At 42.6% G+C, this 18,603-nt stretch overlaps 1 protein-coding gene across 1 annotated transcript in view; it reads right to left on the bottom strand.

Annotated features, from left to right (window-relative positions):
- The window catches only part of LOC135550816 (homeobox protein PKNOX2-like), a 112,878-nt gene that overhangs the window by 44,832 nt on the left and 49,443 nt on the right, over nucleotides 1–18,603 (bottom strand). The window contains exons 2-3 of the mRNA XM_064981944.1: nucleotides 1,549–1,656; nucleotides 294–430 (exon numbers count right to left, since the gene is read on the bottom strand). Of these exons, the coding sequence (XP_064838016.1) occupies nucleotides 294–430; nucleotides 1,549–1,635 (224 nt within the window). The 5' untranslated portion in view covers nucleotides 1,636–1,656. The remainder of the gene's footprint in view (nucleotides 1–293; nucleotides 431–1,548; nucleotides 1,657–18,603) is intronic.

Raw genomic sequence — 18,603 nt, 5'->3', positions numbered from 1 at the left:
AAGGGCATTCCATTCAAAAGTTATACAAATAAAGTGCTTGAACATGGAGAAAACCAACTGTTGTTACGTAGCATTGGGAGTGCGTGTTTGTGTTTGCGTGCTTGTGTGTGTGTCAAACCAATCAGACAGAAGAGGACAGGTATTCCCTTCAATGCCTGATTCTTCTCAAGGCTAGTTCAAAGGAGTTTTGCCTTACCACTTTTTGGAGAAGTTTGCTGAATTAACAGAGAGAATTTACAGTATGGCACAAAGAGCTTTACATTGTAAATGTATTTTTTGAGACCACATCTTACCTGTACACGGCCCGCTTGTCTGACTCCAGCTGGGCCTGGGGGTCAAGGGTCACACTGACGGGGGTGTTCCCAGCCGCAGTGGATGCTGTGATGTGGACCTGCTGGGCCTTGGAGTTCTGTTGGGTGGTGCCTGTCATCTGAGGGCACAGCAAACAGAACCACAGTGAACTACAATACATAGACTGGTAGCCCTGGTCCCAGATCTGTATGTGAATAAGCCCTCTTTTGAATGGGCTTTTGACTTAGAAGACTGGGTTTGTGTTCCACTATCTTATCTCTATCGTGCAGACACACACCTTATCAGATTCTGTGAACTACATGAGAGTGGATAGACAACTGGCTTGATCTTTCTACAAGGCCTATAAAAGATGAGTGTGTTACTGTGATGTGACAGTCTGGATGTGTACAATGCCTCTCTTCAATTGTGTTGGTCCCCTACCCCCACCTCTCTCTCTTTCTCATTCTCCCCCTTCATCCTCTCTCTCCCCTCAGCCTTTGGAGACAAGGAAATTAGGACCCTCCTCCCCCCTCCAAATCCCTCCTTACCCCACCCCCTCTGTGTTGGTTTGGGGAGGAAGCTTCAAGTCTTAATCCCAGCTCCAAATGGGAAATAAATTAGCTTCTTCACACTTAACTAGCTCTCATTTGCATTTTGTTGCCAGCGCTGACTGAGACTCGAGAGATCTCCCCTGGCACTAATCCTCCGGGTGAAAGGAAAGAGTGGTAGAGAGGAGACGAGGAGGGGAGTGGTAAGGTGCTCTGGCAAACCTGCTCTACTTCCTTCTCTAGGATAGCTAGGATGAGGTTGAGGTTGAACTGTTTGTCCAAGGTCATTTTGTCTCCTAATGACGGTGGTTGAGATTGAGGTAGGGTAAGTCCTAGATCACAGGAGGCTGCTGATGGAAGGATGGCTGATTATAATGGACGGAATGGTGTGAATGGAATGGTATCAAACACGTGTTCGATGTGTTCGATACCATTCCATTTATTCTGTTCTAGCCATTACTGTACTTTGAGCCCATACCCCCCAATTAAGGTGCTATCGGCAGCATGTGTCCTAGATATACAGTTTGGGCTAGCCTCTTCTTCAAACTCTTATAACAATGTTTGTTTGGAAGTGCACTTGATTAAAGACAAATAAGAGACTCAGGATTTTTCAATTGATGAACTGAATTTCAATACATTTGCTGGATTGACTGAAATAAAAAACTGTCTTGGACCCCAACCCTGAGCTGACCACTAGTGGTGTACTGACCTGTTGGCTCTCCTGGTACGATGGTGGAGGAACGCTCTGGGTGGCCATCATTGTCAGTGCTGGTGCTGGGGACACATGTTGCATCATGGGACAGCTTCACATGGAGACCTGCAGGGGGATACAAACACACATGGTGTTAGGAGTACATTACATGCATTTTTGTAGAGGAGTGAACTACATGTAGTTCAACTAGGAAGTTTACTACATTTTGCAGTAGCTTGGTGGTAGTTGAACTAAAGTCTAAACTAGGTTGTGTTTTCAGTAGTTAATTACTTTTTTGCCATGTAGCTGTGTAGCTAACTACTGGAACTACACAACTCTTTTTGCAAAAACAAAAGAAGATATGGTGAAGTAGGCAATCATTTACTTTATTTTTCAGCATCAGACCTGCCTGATTTTTACCTGAAAAATACTGTTGTTTTTTTTGTTTAATAGGCTAAATTACACATAATGTTAACCCCAAAGTTATCTGTTCTTGCAATTTGTAGTCATTGACATTTCAGATTGACATATTATCATTTTTCACAAAGTAGTTTGGATGTGAACTACTTTTTGATAATAACTTTAGTTAAGTAAACTATATTTTTCTTAAGGTTAGCTTTAGTGTACCTTAACTTCTTACAGTGTAAAGTAATTGGTAGCTTGATAATCTTTTCAGATGAGCTTCCCCAACACTGATTATACTGTATGTAAACATCAGGTGTTGTGTTGTGATAGAAGTGGCCTCTAACTGCTGGTGCAGGGTCAGAGCCTGTATTCATAAAGTGTCTCAGAGTAGTAGAGCTTATCTACAGTTATGCTTTTTACAATAGACCATGATGAAGAAGAGCTTGTTTCAATCCATATCGCAGAAGTTCAGCGCTATAGCGTGTTTGAAATTTAAAGGCGATGAATGCAGTCTCCACATTTCATGGTAAACCCTGTATATGTCGGTTCAATTCCGAAATTACCTTTAAATATCAATTACTCTAAAGCACTGAACATCCATTATACGGATTGAATCGAGCCCTAAGACTAGATCAACACCCCTCTGAGAAGCTTTATGAATAGGCCCGTGTATTTACTTATCCTCCTAATCAGCTTTAGTTGGTGTTTTTCCTTGCTACTCTCAATACCTTGCTTGGTGCATTTCAATGTACATTAATAAAATACTTGATTGTTTGGATTTAACAGGGTGATAACACATTTTATTTAAAACATTTAAAAGCATTTAATGACTTGAATAAATATGCTTATGCAGCAATTGCCACATTTTGACAAAGGTAAGCAGAAAACTCCCTTTCACTAAATCCACAAAATGATGAAGTTGCTGTACAGTATGTAAAATGTATCTGGTGTTGAGAATGACTGAGCAGCAGTTGGCTGGTTTATTACTGTGCAAGGCAGCCACCAGGTGCTGCTATGATTAAGTAATGGGAGAGGGGAAGAATACTGAACTATCTGTTATTTTTCTCCTCCCTGTGTTTTCCGTCTGTCTCTCCTACATTCTCTGTCTCTCTCTCAATTCAAAGGGCTTTATTGTCATAGGAAATATATGTTTACAAGTGAAATAGATAATAAACAAAGTGAGGGAAAAAAATATGAACAGTAAACTTTACACTCACAAAAGTTCCAAAGGAATAGAGACATTCCAAATGTCATATTATGGCTATATACAGTGTTATAACGATGCTAAAATAGTTCAAAAAGTACAAAAAGGAAAATAAATAAACATAAATATGGGTTTTATTTACAATTGTTTTGTTCTTCACCGGTTGCCCTTTTCTTGTGGCAACAGGTCACAAATATTGCTGCTGTGATGACACACTGTGGTATTCCACCCAAAAGATACTGTAGGGGAGTATATCAAAATTTGATTTGTTTTTGAGTTCTTTGTGGGTCTGTGTAATCTGATGAAAACGTGTTTCTAATATGGTTATACATTTGGCAGGAGGTTAGGAAGTGCAGCTCAGTTTCCACCTCATTTTGTAGGCAGTGTGCACATAGCCTGTCTTCACTTGAGAACCAGGTCTGCCTATGGCGGCCTCTCTCAATAGCAAGGCTATGCTCATTGAGTCTGTACATAGTCAAAGCTTTCCTTAATTTTGGGTCAGTCACAGTGGTCAGGTATTCTTCCACTGTGTACTCTCTGTTTATGACCAAATACCATTCTTGTTAGCTTTTCTTAATTCTTTCCAATGTGTCAAGTAATTATCTTCTTGTTTTCTCATGATTTGGTTGAGTCTAATTGTGTTGCTATCCTGGGATTCTGTGGGGTCTTTTTGTGTTTGTGAACAGAGCCTCAGGACCAGCTTGCTTATGGGACTCTTCTCCAGGTTCATCTCTCTATAGGTGATAGCTTTGTTATGGAAGGTTTGGAAATCGCTTCTTTTTAGGTGATTGTAGAATTTAACAGCTATTTTCTGGATTCTGATCATTAGTGGGTATCGGCCTAATTCTGCTCTGCATGCAATATTTGGTGTTTTACATTGTACACTGAGGTTATTTTTTGCAGAATTCTGCATGCAGAGTTTCAATTTGGTGTTTGTACCATTTTGTGAATTATTGGTTTCACCCCAGACCTCACAACCATAAAGGGCAATGGATTTTACAACTGATTCAAGTATATCAAGTTTATATCAAGTTTAATTGGTATATCGAATGTTACGTTCCTTTTGACGGCATAGAAGGCCCTTCTTGCCTTGTCTCTCAGATCTTTTACATCTTTGTGGAAGTTAACTGTGACACAGATGTTTAGGCTGAGGTATGTATAGTTTGTTGTGTACTCTAGGGCAACCATGTCGAGATGGAATTTGTATTTGTGGTCCTGGCAACTGGACCTTTTTTGGAACACCATTATTTTTTGTCTTACTCAGATTTACTGTCTGGGCCCAGGTCTGACAGAATCTGTGCAGTAGATCTATGTGTTGCTGTAGGCCCTCCCTGGTTGGGGACAGAAGCACCAGATCATCAGCAAACAGTAGATATTTGACTTCAGATTCTGTAGTAGCATGAGGCCGGATGCAAGTAGCATGAGGCCGGATGCTGCAGACTGTCCTAGCTCTCTCTCTCTCTCTCTCTCTCTCTCTCTCTCTCTCTCTCTCTCTCTCTCTCTCTCTCTCTCTCATACTCTACTCTCTCTCTCTCTCTCTCTCTCTCTCTCTCTCTCTCTCTCTCTCTCTCTCTCTCTCTCTCTCTCTCTCTCTCTCTCTCTCTCTCTCTCATTCATACATACATACATACATACAACCATATGATACATTGTAGATATGTATACCATAGCTTCTAAATAAGTCCACAAACAATGTAGCATCACAGCATAAGTGACATTGTAATAAGAAAACAACATTGCACACAAAAGGGAATAAGTGCCCTTGTTTTTCCGATGTAGTGGGTAGTAGGTTATACTTATAACACCAATCTAATCAGTGTCCAATTAAAGCTCCAGCCAGTGGACTAATTGCTATTGTCCAGAGCTGGAGGAATCCTGCAGGGTTGTCTACTGTACCAAGTGGAGTTCCCTGGGGAGCTCATTGGCTTATAGAGTCTCTGGAGTTGATACACACACACGCACACACACACACAAACACAGGGACCCCCTACCTGCATCACAACCTGTTAGGTAAACACAGCAGGCTCACCTCAGTGTGTTTCTAATGGTCTATCTATGTGACTGTGGGCTATATGTATATACTGACTACACAATACCTAACTTTTTGATACAATCATATTAACCTCATAGTAAGTCAAAAAATATATCCTAGTATATACACTGCTCAAAAAAATAAAGAGAACACTTAAACAAGACAATGTAACTCCAAGTCAATCACACTTCTGTGAAATCAAACTGTCCACTTAGGAAGCAACACTGATTGACAATAAATTTCACATGCTGTTGTGCAAATGGAATAGACAACAGGTGGAAATTATAGGCAATTAGCAAGACACCCCCAATAAAGGAGTGGTTCTGCAGGTGGTGACCACAGACCACTTCTCAGTTCCTATGCTTCCTGGCTGATGTTTTGGTCACTTTTGAATGCTGGCGGTGCTTTCACTCTAGTGGTAGCATGAGACGGTGTCTACAACCCACACAAGTGGCTCAGGTAGTGCAGCTACTCCAGGATGGCACATCAATGCGAGCTGTGGCAAGAAGGTTTGCTGTGTCTGTCAGCGTAGTGTCCAGAGCATGGAGGCGCTACCAGGAGACAGGCCAGTACATCAGGAGACGTGGAGGAGGCCGTAGGAGGGCAACAACTCAGCAGCAAGACCGCTACCTCTGCCTTTGTGCAAGGAGGAGCAGGAGGAGCACTGCCAGAGCCCTGCAAAATTACCTCCAGCATGCCACAAATGTACATGTGTCTGCTCAAACGGTCAGAAACAGACTCCATGAGGGTGGTATGAGTGCCCGACATCCACAGGTGGGGGTTATGCTTACAGCCCAACACCGTACAGGACATTTGGCATTTGCCAGAGAACACCAAGATTGGCAAATTCGCCACTAGTGCCCTGTGCTCTTCACAGATGACAGCAGGTTCACACTGAGCATGTGACAGACATGACAGAGTCTGGAGATGCCGTGGGGAACATTCTGCTGCCTGCAACATCCTCCACCATGACCGGTTTGGCGGTGGGTCAGTCATAGTGTGGGGTGGCATTTCTTTGGGGGGGCCGCACAGCCCTTCATGTGCTCGCCTGAGGTAGCCTGACTACCATTAGGTACCAAGATGAGATCCTCAGACCCCTTGTGAGACCATATGCTGGTGCGGTTGGCCCTGGGTTCCTCCTAATGCAAGACAATGCTATACCTCATGTGGCTGGAGTGTGTCAGCAGTTCCTGCAAGAGGAAGGCATTGATGCTATGTACTGGCCCGCCCGTTCCCCAGACCTGAATCCAATTGAGCACATCTGGGACATCATGTCTCGCTCCATCCACCAACGCCACGTTGCACCACAGACTGTCCAGGAGTTGGCGGATGCTTTAGTCCAGGTCTGGGAGGAGATCCCTCAGGAGACCATCCGCCACCTCATCAGGAGCATAACCAGGCATTGTAGGGAGGTCATACAGGCACGTGGAGGCCACACACACTACTGAGCCTCATTTTGACTTGTTTTAAGGACATTACATCAAAGTTGGATCAGCCTGTAGTGTGGTTTTCCACTTTAATTTTGAGTGTGACTCCAAATCCAGACCTCCATGGGTTGACAAATTTGATTTCCATTGATAATTGTTGTGTGATTTTGTTGTCAGCACATTCAACTATGTAAAGAAAAAAGTATTTAATAAGAATATTTCATTCATTCAGATCTAGGATGTGTTATTTTAGTGTTCCCTTAATTTTTTTGAGCAGTGTATAAAACAACATTCCGGCTACCTAATCTTATTGGCCGAGGAGCATTCCTTAATATAACCCTGGAACCCTGACATTGTGATAAATGTCAAGTGTATTGCATTGTTTAAACCTCTTAAGTATCCACCCCTTGATTTCAATTTTTTGACGTACCTAAATCTAACTGCCTGCAGCTCAAGACCTGAAGCAAGGACATGCATATTCTTAATACCATTTGAAATGAAACACTTTGAAGTTTGTGTACATGTGAAATGAATGTAGGAGAATATAACACATTAGATCTGGTAAAAGATAATACAAAGAAAAAAAATCATCTTTGAAATGCAAGAGAAAGGCCATAATGTATTATTGAAGCCCAGGCACAATTTAGATTTTGATGGCAGCAGTGTGTGTGTAACGTTTTAGACTGATCCAAGGAACCATTGCATTTCTCTTCAAAATTTTGCCAAAATGGGCCTAATTGGTTTATTAATAACTTTTCAAGTTCATAACTGTGCACTCTTCTCAAACAATAGCATGCTATTCTTTCACTGTAATAGCTACAGTAAATTGGACAGTGCAGTTAGATTAATTAACAAGAATTTAATCTTTCTGCCAATATCAGATATGTCTATGTCATGGGAAATTTTCCTGTTACTTACAACCTCATGCTAATCGCATTAGCGCAAATTAGCTCAACCGTCCCGAGGAAGGGACACCTATCTGTAGAGATCCGTAAGAGGTTGCATTTTGAATACAGTTTAATTTGAGCTTGATCTCTAGTATTGTCTAGTGTGGTACCAGCAAGTGGTTTCTCTATGTAGACCAATACATATATTGACATGTCTTTCTGTGCATATACAACAATACACATGTTGACCTGTCTGTCTGTATATACAGTATACACATGTTGACCACTCTTTCTGTGTATACGGTACACACCAATACACATATTGACCTGTCTGTCTGTGTATACAGTATACACATGTTGACCTGTCTTTCTGTGTACTGTATTTACACCAATACACATATTGACCTGTCTGTCTGTGTATACAGTATACACATGTTGACCTGTCTTTCTGTGTACTGTATTTACACCAATACACATATTGACCTGTCTGTCTGTGTATACAGTATACACAAATACCCACAGTGACCTGTCTGTCTTTGCATGTACTGTGCCTTCAGAAAGTATTCATAACCCTTGACTTATTCCACATGTTGTTATGTTACAGCCTGAATTCAAAAATTGATTAAATATATCTCAGCGCAAGTGATGTCACCGATTGAAATGCTACTAGCATGCATAGCTTACTAGTTAGCCATTTCACACCGGATACACCCACATTCATACATACACGCACACAAACACACGCATATTCATCCACGCAAGCATGTACAAACACACATGCACACACATACAGAGTGTCTATCCCCTCTTGCTGACAATGCTGTATGCTCCTCACCCCCCACACACCCCTGTTCAGCACATTCAGACCTAACCAACTCCTTCCCCCCCACACACACACACACACACCCCTGTTCAACACACGCAGACCTGACACACTTGGCTTGACCTCTTGAAAGCTACCCTCCTCTACAACACTACATCTTTTGAACACACACAGACACACTCATGCATGCACAGACACACACATACACACACAAAAAACATACACACACACACACACACTTTTCCCATGCAAAGCACAACATCAGTGAATCAGCATGTCTCGTCATGAGCATGAAGGTCCCTCAGGATGCTATGGTATGAATCACAGTAATTGCTTGTGTGTTTACAGAAAGATTGGGAGCGGTACTGTGGAATAGATTATATTTGTCATCCTTAATACGAAGGCTGAACTTGTATGGTAATTGTTAACAATCAGAGGTGCCCAGAAGTTAAGTCATATTGACATTGTGAGTCATACCAAAGCAAGGCAGAGAGTTGCTTTGGACTGCACCATTTCAGCTGTATTTTACAGGCAGAAAAGACTAAAAGCAGGGCACAAATTCCGATACTTCCATGCAAATAACTGAGACATTATAAAATGTTCTTTAAAAACAGCTGTATAGCATACCCAGTCACCATTTAGCATAAATCATGAGCCTGCTCTACTCTGAATAGAAAGTGTCTTTGAGTTTGAGGGGTCACAAGTGCACAAGACAGCACATAGATCCAGACAGACAGAAGGGACAGGAAGTGATGTGAACGGCTGCTCAACTCTGACACAGACAGGATGACACAGAGGACATGCGTGCTACACCAGTGAGCTCATCCCATCCTATCCTAGGACCTGGGCCTGACACCAACATGAGTGGAAAAGTGCCAGGGAGGCCAAAAACATAACACCCCCTCAACTCAGCCCTCCACTCAACACAGATTTGGAAAGGATCCTGGCTCACATTTTTTATTACATCTGACGAGCTCCGTTCCAAATCATACAAATTGAGGATGTTGTGTGTGTTAGTGTGACTGTGATTTCTATACTGATTGCTATTCCTGGCTTGTGTTTTCATTCCAAGTGGAATCAGCTAAAAGGCATCTTCTCTGTTATCGGTGCTCATTTTAATTGCAAATGCAGAGAGCGAGTTAGTAATTAAATGGAAAATTGCAAATTAACCGATGAGTCTAAAAGATAAAGCAATTCCAATTATTGCACAGTATTTTAGGTGGCCTCTCAAGTCTCCCATCCCTCGAAGGAATGCAGTAGGCTACCTAACTGCGTTTCTAACACAACCACATTGATTTACAGGCAAATACACACAGACCTACAGTGCCTTCAGTAAGTATTCACACCCCTTGACTTTTTCCACATTGTGTTGTTTTATAGCATGAATTTAAAATTGATTACATTGAGATTTGTTTATCCCTGGACGACACACCCCATAAAGTCGAAGTGGAATCAATGTTTTTAGACATTTTTACTAATTCATTAACAATGAAAAAGCAGAAATGTCTTCAGTCAATAAGTATTTACTGTAATCCCTTTGTTATGGCAAGCCTAAATAAATTTCAGGAGTAACATTTTTCTCAACAAGTCACAACAACAAGTTGCATGGACTCACTTGTGTGCAATAATAGTGTTTTAACATAATTTTTAAATGACTGCCTTGTCTCTGTACCCCACACATTGAATTAAGGTCCATCAGTCAAGCAGCGAATTTCATACACATATTCAGCCACAAAGACCAGGGAGTTTTTCCAATGCCTCGCAAAGAGGGCACCTATTGGTAGACGAGCATGGTGAAGTTATTAATTACACTTAGGATGGTGTATCAATACACACATTCACCACAAAGATACAAGCGTCTTTCCTAACTCAGTTGCCGAATAAGAAAGAAATCGCTCAGGGATTTCACCATGAGGCCAAATGGTGACTTTAAAACAGTTACAGAGTTTAATGGCTGTGATAGGAGAAAACTGAGGATGGATCAACAACATTGTAGTTACTCCACAATACTAACCTAATTGACAGACTGAAAAGGAATCCTTTAATGAATAAAAAAATGCCAAAACATGCATCCTGTTTGCAACAGTTGTAAACGAGAGATTCTATTGGACAAATTCAGGGATGTTTATCCCCATGTTGTTCCATTTGCTTCTGTTTAAGAAATATTTTTCAACAGAATCGGCAGAATGAATACACCCCTGATCACACGTAAACACAGTTCACAGTTTCATAGCAGCCACGTTGCATTCCTTCTCGCATCTACATTATGCACTCTCCTCCTTTCACCTCTTCCCTTCGCTTGTGTACTTCAATGCACAATAAATCAGCTGTAAGCCAAACCACTACACACAGCCTACATCGTTGTCACCATATTAGCTAAAGTAAGGCGGCAGGGTAGCCTAGTGGTTAAAGCATTGGACTAGTAACCAAAAGGTTGCAAGAGTGAATCCCTGACCTGACAAGGTAAAAATCTGTCATTCTGCCCCTGAACAAGGCAGTTAACCCACTGTTCCTAGGCCGTCGTTGAAAATAAGAATTTGTTCTTAACTGACTTGCCTAGTAAAATAAAGGTAAAATAAAACAAAAAAATAAAAAACATCGTAGTCAGCGTAGCTAATAGGACTAGCGCATTAGTAAACCCGCTAAATCATACTTTCTGATTTATGATCCCTTGATTGGGTGGACAGCATATCAGTTCATGCAGCAAGAGCTCTGATAGGTTGGAGAACGTACTCCAGAAGATGTCATAATTGCTGTGTAAGTCTATGGAAGGGGGTGAGAACCATGAGCCTCCTCGGTTTTGTAATGAAGTCAATGTACTCAGAGGAGGACGGAAGCTAGCTGTCCTCTGGCTACACCATGGTGCTAGCCTACAGAGTGCTGTTGAGGCTACTTATAGACCTTCTTTGCAAAATAGTGTGTTTTAATCAATTATTTGGTGATGTGATTATATTTAGTATAGTTTTATCTGAAAATGATAACTTTTCATGTATTAACATATTTATTTTTCTGTAATTCAATGAGGAGGATGGTCCTCCCCTTCCTCATCTGAGGAGCCTCCACTGTTGTCTAGCAATGATCAACAAAGATCTGACAGAGCTTGAAGAATTTTGAAAGAGACTTACCCAGAAACACTCACAGCTGTAATCACTGCCAAATGTGCTTTTAAGTATTGACTCAAGGGTGTGAATACTTATGTAAATGAGATACACTACATGACCAAAAGTATGTGGACACCTGCTCGTCAAACATCTCATTCCGAAATCATGTGTTTTAATATGGAGTTGGTCCCCCCTTTGCTGCTATAACAGTCTCCATTCTTCTAGGAAGGCTTTCCACTAGATGTTGGAACATTGCTGCAGGGACTTGCTTCCATTCAGCCACAAGAGCATTTGTGAGGTTGGGCACTGATGTTGGGCGATTAGGCCTGGCTCTCAGTCGACATTCCAATTCAAGGTGTTCGATGGGGTTGAGGTCAGGGCTCTGTGCAGGCCAGTCAAGGTCTTCCACACCAATCTTGATACACCATTTCTGTATGGACCTCGCTTTGTGCATGGGGCATTGTCATGCTGAAGCGAAAAGTGCCTTCCCCAAACTGTCCTCACAAAGTTGGAAGCACAGACTCGTCTAGAATGTCCTTGAATGCTGTAGCGTTAAGATTTCTCTTCACTGGAACTAATTGGCTAAGCCTGAAACATGAAAAACGGCCCCAGACTATTATTCCTCCTCCACCCAACATTACAGTTGGCACTATGCATTGAGGTAGATAGCGTTCTCCTGGCATTTGTCCGTTGGAAGCATGATCTCTGCTCCAGAGTCCAATGGCAGCAAGTTTTACACAACTCCAGCCGGCGCTGGGCATTGCACATGGTGATCTTAGGCTTGGGTGCGGTTGCTCGGCCATGGAAAGCCATTTCAGCTCCCAACGAACAGTTCTTGTGCTGACGTTGCTGCCTTAGGCAGTTTGGAACTCGATGGTATGTTGCCACTGAGGACTGTCACAGCAGCCTCCTGTCCAGCTCAGGTGTACGGCATCGCCGGACTTCTAGCTGCTGCCAAACCTGCTGCTGGCAAATGCCCTTCACTCACCAACCTCGGACTTGTCTCGCAACCATTACACACATCTGGTTCCAATCCCCACTCTATCACTGTATATATACTCCCTCTGTCATTTGTCTTTGTCGGTCATTGTAGATGTTGTGTGTTTTCCTGAGAGGAATCTCTCCTACTATTTTCTGAGTACTTTATTATTTTGCACTTTGGGCTTGGTCATGCTTTTATATATGGTGCTTTAATAAATTCAGAATTTCTGGAACCTCCAGCGAGACAGATGCCATGGAGGTGGGCACGACGCACCTTCCCCCAGAGGAACGTATACACTGCTGTCAACAGGGGAGTCCTGCTGCAGGGACCCCTGGAACACCGGTCCCAGAAGGAGAACCAGACGAGGAAGCGACAGGCCGAGCGCTGCTCCTGCACCTTCCCAGGTAGGCATGGACGTGCCTTGCTCCTCTCTGTCCACCCAGCCCGTCCTCCTTCCTGTCACCTTGCCGGACAATCCTGGCCCCTCACTGAGTCCTGCCCTAGGGGACTCAGGTTCTGCAGGCAATTTCCTAGACCGGTCAGTGGTCTTATCATTATGCATTAGTCCCTTTAGTCCCTTTTACAACCCCCTATCAGGAGTGTCAGGGGATGTGTCTCTCTGTGTCTCTGTGCCACCTCTGTGGAAAGTCCAGACCAGGCCACCCACGTCCCTATCCCGGAGGAATACCGAGACCTACAGGTGGATTTTTCGAAGACTCGTGCCACGTAACTGTCCCCTCATCGCCCATGGGACTGCACTATTGACCTACTGCCTGGTTCTACCCTCCCGCGGAGGCACATCTACCCTCTCTCGCATGCAGAGACTGAAGCCATGGAGGTCTAAATCCAGCAGGCGCTGGCCCAAGGATTACGCCCATCGGCGGCACCCTAGTTCCAATCCCATCTTTATCACTGTATATACTGTATACTCCCTCTGACACACTGTATGTCTTTGTCTGTCATTGTAGATGTTGCTTGTTTTCCTGGGAGGAATCTCTCCTGCTATTTCTTGAGAACTTTATTATTTTGGCTTTGGGTTTCATCCCGCTTTTATATACGGTGCTATATACGGTGCTACGGTGGGAATTGTGGATGAAAAGCGTGCCCAAATTAACCTGCCTGCTACTTAGCCATAAAAGCTAGAATATGCATATAATTACTAAATTTGGATAGAATACGCTCTGAAGTTTCTAAAACTGTTTGAATGATGTCTGTGAGTATAACAGAACTCATATGGCAGGCAAGAACCTGAGAAAAAAACAACCAGGAACTGGGAAATCTAAGGTTTGTAGTTTTTCAACTCTTGGCCTGTCGAATACACAGTGTCTATGGGGTAATATTGCACTTCCTAAGGCTTCCACTAGATGTCAACAGTCTTTAGAACCTTGTTTGATGCTTCTACTGTGAAGTGGGGGCGAATGAGAGGGGAATGAGTCAGAGGTCTGCCAGAGAGCCACGAGCTCAGTCTCGTGCGTTCACGTGATAGTTAGCTCTGTTCCATTGCATTTCTACAGACAAAGGAATTCTATGGTTGGAACATTATTGAAGATTTATGTTAAACATCCTAAAGATTGATTCTATACATCGTTTGACATGTTTCTACGGACTGTAACGGAACTTTTTGACTTTTCGTCTGCTCCTAGTGATCGCGCGTCGTGAGTTTGGATTGTGTACTGAACAAGCGAACAAGGTATTTGGACATAAATGATGGACATTATCGAACAAAACAAACATTTATTGTGGAACTGGGATTCCTGGGAGTGCATTCTGATGAATATCATCAAAGGTAAGTGAATATTTATAATGCTATTTCTGACTTCTGTTGACTCCACAACATGGTGGATATCTGTATGGCTTGTTTTTGTGTCTGAGCGCTGTACTTAAATTATTGCATGCTGTGCTTTTTCTGTAAAGTTTTTTTGAAATCTGACACAGCGGTTGCATTAAGGTGAAGTGGATCTAAAATTCCATGCATAACAGTTGTATCTTTTAGCAATGTTTATTATGAGTATTTCTGTAAATTGATGTGGCTCTCTGGAACTACTGAACATAACGCACCAATGTAAACTCAGATTTTTGGATATAAATATGAACTTTACCGAACAAAACATACATGTATTGTGTAACATGAAGTCCTATGAGTGTCATCTGATGAAGATCATCAAAGGTTAGTGATTGATTTTATCTATATTTCTGCTCTTTGGCTGGAAAAATGACTGTGTTTTTCTGTGACTTGGCTCTGACCTGACATAATTGTTTGGTTTGCTTTAGTCGTAAAGCCTTTTTGAAATCGGACACTGTGGCTGGATTTGCAACAAGTATATCTTTAAAATGGTGTAAAATACATGTATGTTTGAGGAATTTTAATTATGGGATTTCTGTTGTTTTGAATTTCGTGCCCTGCAGTTTCACTGGCTGTTGACGAGGTGGGACGTTACGTCCCACATACCCTAGAGAGGTTTATAAATTCAGTAGTTCTAAATCTGCGACTGCCTCCTCCTCTTTACACTTGTGAAAAGAACAGACTATTTTTACACGATATGCGCTTCAGCACTCGGTGATCCTGTTCTGGTGTGGCCTACCACTTCGCAGCTGAGCTATTGTTGCTGCTTGTAGTTTCCACTTCACAGAAACAGCACTTATGTTTTGATGTTTTGCATCATTGAGTGCTGAAGTCATTTCCTGTCACAACTTGTGGACTTGTTTACATACTGCTGTGCATTTTGTTGCTATCGTTACTTTGCTACCTGCCAACATTACGGTTTTTACTTTTTAATTAACATTTTATGTATATTTTTTTTGTTTTTTCCCCCTCGCTCGACTTTTTTCAATCAGCTTTTTCACCCCAGACGTTTTATCTGGACATGGTTTTACAGGACCTTCACCAGCCGAAGCTAAGTAGTAGCATTAACATTATGCCTCACTGTACTCATAATATACAGGAGAACGAGCCTGGTACGCAGGCTCGAGGTCGGGGCAACCCAACCAAGGATTATCAAAAGCTGTGCTATACATTCTCAGAAAACCCAACGATTCCTAGATGCCCTTCCAAGACTCCCTCCACCTACCCAATGATGTCAGAGTACAACAATCGGTTAACCACCTAACTGAGGAACTTAATTTAACCTTGCGTAATACCCTAGATGCAGTCGCACCCCTAAAAACAAAAACATTTGTCATACGAAACTAGTTCCCTGGTATACAGAAAATACCCGAGCCCTGAAGCAAGCTTCCAGAAAATTGGAACGGAAATGGCAGCTACACCAAACCGGAAGTCTTCTGATTAGTTTGGAAAGACAGTACCGTGCAGTATCGAAGAGCCCTCACTGCAGCTCGATCATCCTACTTATTTGAGGAGAATAACAACAATCCTAGATTTAATTTTGTCACAAAGCTAACTAAAAAGCAGCATTCCCCAAGAGAATGTGTCTTTCACTTCAGCAGTGATAAATTCATGATCATCTTTGAGGAAAATCATCATTGGAAATAAAATCCTCTTTAAATCTGCGTATTTCATCAAAGCTCAGTTGTCCTGAGTCAAGTTTTTTAATACTATATCTCTTGACACATTGATGAAAATAGTCATGGCATGTAAACCTTCAAACTGCAGACTGGACCCTATTCCAACTAAACTACTGAAAGAGCTGCTTCCTCTGCTTGGCCCTCCTATGTTGAACATAATAAATGGCTCCAAATCCCCCCGGATGTGTACCAAACTCACTAAAAGTGGCAGTAATAAAGCCTCTCTTGAAAAAGCGAAACCTTGACCCAGAAAATATTTTAAAAACTATCGGCCTGTATCAAATCTCCCATTCCTCTCAAAAAAATGTGAAAAAGCTGTCTGCCTTCCTGAAGACTAACAACGTATACAAAACGCTTCAGTCTGGTTTTAGACCCCATCATAGCACTGAGACTGCACTCATGAAGGTGGTGAATGACCTTTTAATGGTGTCAGACCAAGGCTCTGCATCTGTCCTCGTGCTCCTAGACCTTAGTGTTGCTTTTGATACCATCAATAACCACATTCTTTTGGATAGATTGGAAACCAAAAATGGTCTACACGGGCAGGTTCTGGCCTGGATTAGATCTTATCTGTCGGAAAGATATCACTTTGATGGTTTGTCCTCTGACAAATCAACTGTAAATGTTGGTGTTCCTCAAGGTTCCGTTTTTGGGCCTCTAATGATTTCACTATATATTTTACCTCTTGGTGATGTCATTCAGAAACATAATGTTAACTTTCACTGCTATGCGGATGATACACAGCTGTACATTTTGATGAAACATGGTGAAGCCCCAAAATTGCCCTCCCTGGAAGCCTGTGTTTCAGACATTAGGAAGTCGATTGCGGCAAATGTTTTACTTTTAAAATCGGACAAAACATAGATGCTAGTTCTAGGTCCCAAGAAACAAAGAGATATTCTGTTGGATCTGACAATTAATCTTGATGGTTGTACAGTCATCTCAAATAAAACTGTAAAGGACATCAGCGTTACTCTGAACCCTGATCCCTCTTTTGACGAACATATCAAGACTGTTTCAAGGACAGCTTTTTCCATCTATGTAACATTGCAAAAATCTGAAACTTTCTGTTCAAAAATGTATCCATGCTTTTGTCACTTCTAGATTAGACTACTGCAATGCTCTACTTTCTGGCTACCCGGATAAAGCACTAAATAAACTTCAGTTAGTGCTAAACACGGCTGCAAGAATATTGAATAGAACAAAAACATTTGATCATATTACTCCAGTGCTAGCCTCTCCTGTTCAGGCTAGGGCTGAGTTAAAGGTTTTACTGATAACCTACAAAGCATTACATGGGCTTGCTCCTATCTATCTTTCCGATTTGGTCCTGCCGTACATACCTATACATATGCTACGGTCACAAGACACTGGCCTGCTTATTGTGCCTAGAATTTCTAAGCAAACAGCTGGAGGCAGGGCTTTCTCCTATAGAGTTCCATTTTTATGCAATGGTCTGCCTATCCATGTGAGAGACGCAGACTCAGTCTCAACCTTTAAGTCTTTATTGAAGACTCATCTCTTCAGTAGATCCTATGATTGAGTGTAGTCTGGCCCAGGGGTGTGAAGGTGAATGGAAAGGCACTGGAGCGATGGACCACTCTTGCTGTCTCTGCCTGGCCAGTTCCCCTCTCTCCACTGGGATTCTCTGCCTCTAACCCTATTATGGGGGCTGAGTCACTGGCATACTGGTGCTCTTCCATGCCATCCCTAGGAGGGATGCTTCACTTGAGTGGGTTGAGTCTCTGACATGATCTTACTGTCCGGGTTGGCACCGCCCTCGGGTTCGTGCCGTGGGGACGAACTTTGCGGGCTACACTCGGCCTTGTCTCAGGGTAGTAAATTGGTAGTTGAAGATATCCCTCTAGTGGTGTGGGGGCTGTGTTTGGTAAAGTGGGTGGGGTTATATCCTGCCTGGTTGGCCCTGTCCGGGGGTACAGTCGGACGGGACCACAGTGCCTCCCGACCCCTCCTGCCTCAGCCTCCAGTAATTATGCTGCAATAGTTTGTGTTTGGGGCTAGGGTCAGACTGTTATATCTGGAGTATTTCTCAAGTCTTATCCAGTGTCCTGTGTGAATTTAAGTATGCTCCCTCTAATTCTCTCTCTCACTTTCTCTCTTTCTTTCTTTCTTTCTTTCTCCCTCTCTCACTCTCCCTCTCTCGTGTTCTCTTTCTCTTCTCTCAGATGACCTGAGCCCGAGGACCATGCCTCAAGACTACATGGCCTGATGACTCCTTGCTGTCCCCAGTCCACCTGGTCGTGTTGCTGCTCCAGTTTCAACTGTTCTGCCTGTGGCTATGGAACCCTGACCTGTTCACCCGAAGTGCTACCTTGTCCCGGACCTGCTGTTTTCGACTCTATCTCTCTACCACATCTGCTGTCTCAAACTCTGAATGATCAGCTATGAAAAGCCAACTGACATTCACTCCTGGGGTGCTGACCTGTTGCACACTCTACAACCACTGTGATTATTATTACTTGACCCTGCTGGTCATCTATGAATGTTTTAGCTTCTTGGCCATGTACTGTTATAATCTCCACCCGTCACATCCAGAAGAGGACTGGCCACCCCTCAGAGCCTGGTTCCTCTCTAGGTTTCTTTCTAGGTTTCTGCCTTCCTAGGGAGTTTTTCGTAGCCACTGTGCTTTTAAATCTGCGTTGCTTGCTGTTTGGGGTTTTAGGCTGGGT

The sequence above is a fragment of the Oncorhynchus masou genome, chromosome 12, assembly GCF_036934945.1.
Source record: "Oncorhynchus masou masou isolate Uvic2021 chromosome 12, UVic_Omas_1.1, whole genome shotgun sequence".
In the NCBI taxonomy this organism is placed as follows: domain Eukaryota; kingdom Metazoa; phylum Chordata; class Actinopteri; order Salmoniformes; family Salmonidae; genus Oncorhynchus; species Oncorhynchus masou.
Note: the sequence above shows the minus strand (reverse complement) of the source record. Positions and strands in the feature narration are given on the sequence as shown.